The sequence below is a fragment of the Mesocricetus auratus genome, unplaced genomic scaffold (genome assembly GCF_017639785.1).
Source record: "Mesocricetus auratus isolate SY011 unplaced genomic scaffold, BCM_Maur_2.0 contig_10556_pilon_obj, whole genome shotgun sequence".
Taxonomy (NCBI): domain Eukaryota; kingdom Metazoa; phylum Chordata; class Mammalia; order Rodentia; family Cricetidae; genus Mesocricetus; species Mesocricetus auratus.
This window is the reverse complement of record NW_024433352.1, coordinates 2095-9423: the sequence shown is the minus strand read 5'-3', so window position 1 is coordinate 9423 and position 7329 is coordinate 2095. Positions and strand designations below refer to the sequence as shown.

General features: G+C 43.9%; 1 protein-coding gene across 1 annotated transcript; it reads right to left on the bottom strand.

Moving 5' to 3' along the window:
- Positions 1-1767: 1767 nt before the first annotated feature.
- LOC121138465 (WW domain binding protein 1-like) lies at positions 1768-5145 on the bottom strand (the record flags this gene model as incomplete). The annotated part of the gene is given in 2 exon segments (XM_040741149.1): positions 1768-4629; positions 4632-5145. Coding segments are annotated over 2 exon segments (849 nt in total), but the record flags the coding sequence as incomplete, so codon positions are not given.
- Positions 5146-7329: the final 2184 nt, after the last annotated feature.

Sequence of the window (7329 nt, the reverse complement as noted above, 5' to 3'; positions counted from 1 at the left end):
CACATAATTTCACACGCAGTGTTGTATCGTTAGTTTTGAAGAAGTTAAGCATGTAGTTTTACACACAGTGTTGTATCGTTGGTTTTGAATAAGATAAGGATGTAGTTTCACACACAGTGTTGTATCGTTAGTTTTGAAGAAGTTAAGCACGTACTGTCACACACAGTGTTGTATCGTTAGTTTTGAGGAAGTTAAGCACGTAAATTCACACAGAGTGTTGTTATCGTTAGTTTTGAAGAAGTTAAGCATGTAGTTTCACACACAGTGTTGTATCATTAGTTTTGAAGAAGTTATGCACGTTGTTTCTAATACAGTGTTATATGGCAAGTTCTCATGTAGTTAAGCACCTAATTTCATAAACAGTGTTGTATCGTTAGTTTTGAAGAAGTTAAGCATGTAGTTTCACACATAGTGTTGTATCGTTAGTTTTGAAGAAGATAAGCACCTAGTTTGACACACAGTGCTGTATCGTTAGTTTTGAAGAATTTAAGCATGTACTTTCGTACAGAGTGTTGTATCGTTAGTTTGAGGAAGTTAAGCACCTAAATTCACACAGAGTGTTTTATCGTTAGTTTTGAAGAAGTTAAGTACGTAGTTTCTAATACAGTGTTATATAGTAAGTTCTCATGTAGTTAAGCACATTGTTTCACACATAGTGTTGTATCGTTAGTTTTGAAGAAGTTAAGCACCTAGTTTCACACAGAGTGCTGTATCCTTAGTTTTGAAGAAGTTAAGCATGTAGTTTCACACAGAGTGTTGTATAGTTAATTTTGAAGAAGTTAAGCACGTTCTTTCTAATACAGTGTTATATGGTAAGTTCTCATGTAGTTAAGCACATAGTTTCAGACATAGTGTTGTATCGTTGTTTTTGAAGAAGTTAAGCACATAATTTCACACACAGTGTTGTATCGTTAGTTTTGAAGAAGTTAAGCACATAGTTTCACACACAGTGTTGTATCGTTAGTTTTGAAGAAGTTAAGCATGTTGTTTCACACACAGTGTTATAACGTTTGTTTTGAAGAAGTTAAGCATGGTATTCCACACACAGTGTTGTATCGTTAGTTTTGAAGAAGTTAAGCATGTAGTTTCAAATACAGTGTTATATGGTAAGTTCTCATGTAGTTAAGCACCTAATTTCATACGCAGTGTTGTATCGTTAGTTTTGAAGAAGTTAAGTACGTAGTTTCTAATACAGTGTTATATAGTAAGTTCTCATGTAGTTAAGCACATAGTTTCACACATAGTGTTGTATCGTTGTTTTTGAAGAAGTTAAGCACATAATTTCACACACAGTGTTGTATCGTTAGTTTTGAAGAAGTTAAGCATGGAATGTCACACACAGTGTTGTATCGTTAGTTTTGAAGGAGTTAAGCATGTAGTTTCACACACAGTGTTGTATCGTTAGTTTTGAAGAAGTTAAGCAAGTAGTTTCAAATACAGTGTTATATGGTAAGTTCTCATGTAGTTAAGCACATAATTTCACACGCAGTGTTGTATCGTTAGTTTTGAAGAAGTTAAGCATGTAGGTTTACACACAGTGTTATATCGTTGGTTTTCAATAAGATAAGGATGTAGTTTCACACACAGTGTTGTATCGTTAGTTTTGAAGAAGTTAAGCACGTACTGTCACACATAGTGTTGTATCGTTAGTTTTGAAGAAGTTAAGCATGTACTTTCGTACAGAGTGTTGTATCGTTAGTTTTGAGGAAGGTAAGCACCTAAATTCACACTGAGTGTTTTATCGTTAGTTTTTTTTTTTTTTGGGACTGATTTTATTAGGGCGTCTCACAGTGGTTAGAGCCACTCTGTCTTCAGAACGGTCACAGCACAGGGTGTGCGTCACCCAGCGTCACCCAGCCTGCCCAGGACACTGAGCAGCGGACTCTTATTGCTTAAGATACACATATTCACAATAACTGACGGACGCTGATGTGCCTCACACAGGAATGTGTTAGCGGCTGCAAAGCTGACTGTAGCACCAAGCCCTCTGCCTACCCCCTCCTCCCATTTGTCTGGAAACCCAACTCAGCCAAGTCTCCCTGGCCCCTAACTTGTATTTCCTGTGCTCTGAGCGCCAGCATGGCCTGAAGCAGCAGGGGCCAGACTGGCTCGGTCATCAGGAAGCCGGTCCGCACTCACGCCAGCACCCCATCCTGCCAGGGGAAAGGAACTTGAGAGGGTCCCACCCAATCACCAGTTAACTAGAGTGTGGGGAGATTCAGTTTCGAGTTGTCTGGGATTTTAAGAAGGAAGTGGGAAAGGTGTGTGAGGGTTGCAGCTCGGCCCCTCTGACCACACACCGACCCTCTAGACCTGGGCGGAGGAGGTACGTGCTCGTGGCATCAAGGCGTCTGCCAGAGACTCCCAGTGTTCCTGGGCAGGTCGATGTCTGAACCACAGCCAGTCCAAGCTTGTCACTCAAGACTCAATCAAGCTTCTGTCTGAACACAGCAGAAGGGGAGGGACGGGTTCCGAATGCTTCCACGTCCAGGGAACAGAATGCGGGCCCGAGTGTCCGTGGGGCGGTGTGCAAATCGCAGTGCTGAGCTGAGAAAGAAGCCTCTCCCTGGAGGGCAGAGTCTGGCAAACACAGGCGCTGCCGGGGACACCCGAGTACAGTCAGGCATTTGTTCGGTAAACAGTAAATGCGTAAAATAAATTACCTTGAGAGGGCCATATGTGCTCCGAACACGGGGTTAACGTGAGCAGAATGGTCATTCAAAGTATCTTCACAGGAACACAGGGCTTGGGGTCACAGATAACTTGCACACTCACAATGGAGAACGAACACACACACACACACACACACACACACACACACCATCCAACATCACTGTATAGACTTCACTTTTGTTCGACAAGGATTTTGGTTTGTGGCATCCAAATGCAGACACACGCTAGCTCACAGCCTCAGGTTTGTTTGTGTGATTACATACGGATTTTCTTTTCTTCCTTTCCTTTTCTCACTAGAACGACAGTGCCGCGTCTACATATCATCGTTCAAGAGCAGGGGAGAGCCAAACTCTTAGTATGAATGAGGCTGGGCGGGGAATGTTCGCTTCGGCTGCTTCTATGTTCCTTTTCCTACCCAAGCCACGGCTGGGCCTCTAGAGCCAGGGGACAGGAACACGGCTGTCCAGGAGAGTGAGACACCCCCTCCAACAGGCTCGGGGCAGAGGCAGCCACGAGAACCACAGATAACAAAGGTGTTTTTCCAAGTGGTCAGTTTAAAACGAACAAACACACTAACAACAGTCTTGGATAACTCAAGAAAAAATACCGTGTGAGGGCCAAGCTACAAGGCTGCCATGCCCAGGACCACACCCTCCCCTGTCCATCTGCTTACAGAAGACAGGTAAAGACTGCAGACTGTGTTCAGGATGGCCAGGGACCACTGGTCTCCTCTGAGTACAGACAAAGGGCAGGGGTGAAGGGTGCCATATCTCTACCAGACATCAGACTTAGGCCTCCACTGACAGAAGACCCAGGACTACCACACTCTCCTTCTGGCCCAACAGTGGCCAGACTCTTGGAAACTCAGGGACAGCTACAGAATTCCTTTGTCCAAAAGAGGATTCTTGCCTGCCCACTGACACTTTCCTCTTTCCAGCTAGCCTCTGTTATTTGTTTTTTAAGGAAAACATAAAGAACACAGTATAAACGCCTACACCTGAACCAGGCCAAAGCCAGCCAATTGGAGAAGGGCCCCTCTCCAATGCAGAGGTGTACTCTCCACCTGGGGCTTGCCAGACCAGCCAGCCCCTTACCAACACGTCCATCAGCTCTCACCCTTCCACAGGATTAGACCAATGCCAGCTCTGCAGACACTGGCAGCTGCCGGTGACAGCCGCAGGTGACAGTCTCAGGCCCCTGAGGGTTTCCTTCTTCACCCAGGGCCAAGATAAACTGTCTCTCCCAGACTGAGACACGGCGAAATTCTCTTACGAATCCACTCAGACAGCAAGAGCCATCTCAGAACCCAGCCCGGCCCCAGTCCTGGGGCTTTCCAGACCCTTGTTTCTCAGCCAAGCAGGTAGGCGAGACACAGGTCTGGAAATGGGGGTGCAGAATGAGTCCCAGAACCAGAGCCTCAGTCTTCTACAACACTGTGACTTTGTGGGGGACGAGGCAGCCACACCCCAAACTTGTACCTGGAGATGTGGGAAGAGTGGGACAGGAGGGAAAAATAAAATAGAAAGTGGTTGTGCCACGTCTGAAGTCACTTAATGCTTCTCGTGTGGGTGTCCCCTACCCTGGTTGTCTGTCGAGCTCTCGGGTGCAGGCAGGGCCTGTTCTAGCTGGGGGAGCTGCTGTGCTGTGAGTTTGGCGAGTCCTGTTCATTGATGGTGTTTAGCAGCAGGCAGGCAGGCGGCCGTGGCAGGTGGGGATGCCCCGGCTCTCGAGCCTGCTCCTCAGGTGACAGGCAGAGCCCTTCCTCTTCGTCAACAGGAGGCCGGACGTGACAACTGTCACAGAAGTCCAGGGGCCCATCCAGGGCGTCATCTATGAGTGTATTGAACTCCTTGAGGCTGTCCTCGTGGTGGCCCCGGTTGCACACACACACCTCAATGCCCGAGTCACCTGTGAAGCGGCGATGCCTGCCAGGTGTCTTGTCTGTGCCGTCGGGGGTACGCCGCCATGCTCCAGACTCGATCCCTTCAGTAGCTCTTCCTCACACTCTGAATCCCTGTCCAGGAAGGCCCCCGGGGCCAGCTCCCCACGGCTGGCCACTGAGCCACCGGATTCCATTCCAGGTGCTTTGGTGGCTGCCCGGTCCGCGGGCACTTCAGAGGGCTGAGGGTCGGCGACACTCGGGGGTCTTGTGCTGCTTCTACTGGATCCAGACAAAGGACTGCTCTGCCCTCCCTGGGGGCCCTGGGGCGGGTCAGCGCCTGGAGGGACTCCACCTGCAGGGCCACCCTGAGGAGGCAGCAGCTGCTGCTGTTGTAGCTGGAAGGCACTGTACGGTGGGGGAGGAGTTGGAGGTCTGTTCACCACTTCCTCATAAGGAGGTAGTAAATAGTTTGGCAAAAACCTGAAGTAGAAAGGCAGCGCTGTGTAGTTGTGGGCTTCCCGGTAGGCTATCAGGTTGATTTCATGTTGCCGCTGCTGGGCCTGAAGGCGGTGCTTGGCTCGGCGGTATCGTTAGTTTTGAAGAAGTTAAGTACGTAGTTTCTAATACAGTGTTATATAGTAAGTTCTCATGTAGTTAAGCACATTGTTTCACACACACTGTTGTATCGTTAGTTTTGAAGAAGTTAAGCAAGTAGTTTCAAATACAGTGTTATAATGCAAGTTCTCATGTAGTTAAGCACATAATTTCACACGCAGTGCTGTATCGTTAGTTTTGAAGAAGTTAAGCATGTAGTTTTACACACAGTGTTGTATCGTTGGTTTTGAATAAGATAAGGATGTAGTTTCACACACAGTGTTGTATCGTTAGTTTTGAAGAAGTTAAGCACGTACTGTCACACACAGTGTTGTATCGTTAGTTTTGAGGAAGTTAAGCACCGAAATTCACACAGAGTGTTTTATCGTTAGTTTGAAGAAGTTAAGCACGTACTTTCACACACAGTGTTGTATCGTTAGTTTTGAAGAAGTTAAGCATGTAGTTTCACACACAGTGTTGTATCGTTAGTTTTGAAGAAGTTAAGCACGTTGTTTCTAATACAGTGTTATATGGCAAGTTCTCATGTAGTTAAGCACCTAATTTCATAAACAGTGTTGTATCGTTAGTTTTGAAGAAGTTAAGCATGTAGTTTCACACATAGTGTTGTATCGTTAGTTTTGAAGAAGATAAGCACCTAGTTTCACACACAGTGCAGTATCGTTAATTTTGAAGAATTTAAGCATGTACTTTCGTACAGAGTGTTGTATCGTTAGTTTGAGGAAGTTAAGCACCTAAATTCACACAGAGTGTTTTATCGTTAGTTTTGAAGAAGTTAAGTACGTAGTTTCTAATACAGTGTTATATAGTAAGTTCTCATGTAGTTAAGCACATTGTTTCACACACACTGTTGTATCGTTAGTTTTGAAGAAGTTAAGCAAGTAGTTTCAAATACAGTGTTATAATGCAAGTTCTCATGTAGTTAAGCACATAATTTCACACGCAGTGCTGTATCGTTAGTTTTGAAGAAGTTAAGCATGTAGTTTTACACACAGTGTTGTATCGTTGGTTTTGAATAAGATAAGGATGTAGTTTCACACACAGTGTTGTATCGTTAGTTTTGAAGAAGTTAAGCACGTACTGTCACACACAGTGTTGTATCGTTAGTTTTGAGGAAGTTAAGCACCGAAATTCACACAGAGTGTGTTATCGTTAGTTTTGAAGAAGTTAAGCACGTACTTTCACACACAGTGTTGTATCGTTAGTTTTGAAGAAGTTAAGCATGTAGTTTCACACACAGTGTTGTATCATTAGTTTTGAAGAAGTTAAGCACGTTGTTTCTAATACAGTGTTATATGGCAAGTTCTCATGTAGTTAAGCACCTAATTTCATAAACAGTGTTGTATCGTTAGTTTTGAAGAAGTTAAGCATGTAGTTTCACACATAGTGTTGTATCGTTAGTTTTGAAGAAGATAAGCACCTAGTTTGACACACAGTGCTGTATCGTTAGTTTTGAAGAATTTAAGCATGTACTTTCGTACAGAGTGTTGTATCGTTAGTTTGAGGAAGTTAAGCACCTAAATTCACACAGAGTGTTTTATCGTTAGTTTTGAAGAAGTTAAGCACGTAGTTTCACACACAGTGTTGTATCGTTAGTTTTGAAGAAGTTAAGCACGTTGTTTCACACACAGTGTTATAACGTTTGTTTTGAAGAAGTTAAGCATGGTATTCCACACACAGTGTTGTATCGTTAGTTTTGAAGAAGTTAAGCATGTAGTTTCAAATACAGTGTTATATGGTAAGTTCTCATGTAGTTAAGCACCTAATTTCATACGCAGTGTTGTATCGTTAGTTTTGAAGAAGTTAAGCACGTAGTTTCTAATACAGTGTTATATGGTAAGTTCTCATGTAGTTAAGCACATAGTTTCAGACATAGTGTTGTATCGTTGTTTTTGAAGAAGTTAAGCACATAATTTCACACACAGTGTTGTATCGTTAGTTTTGAAGAAGATAAGCATGGAATGTCACACACAGTGTTGTATCGTTAGTTTTGAAGGAGTTAAGCATGTAGTTTCACACACAGTGTTGTATCGTTAGTTTTGAAGAAGTTAAGCAAGTAGTTTCAAATACAGTGTTATATGGTAAGTTCTCATGTAGTTAAGCACATAATTTCACACGCAGTGTTGTATCGTTAGTTTTGAAGAAGTTAAGCATGTAGTTTT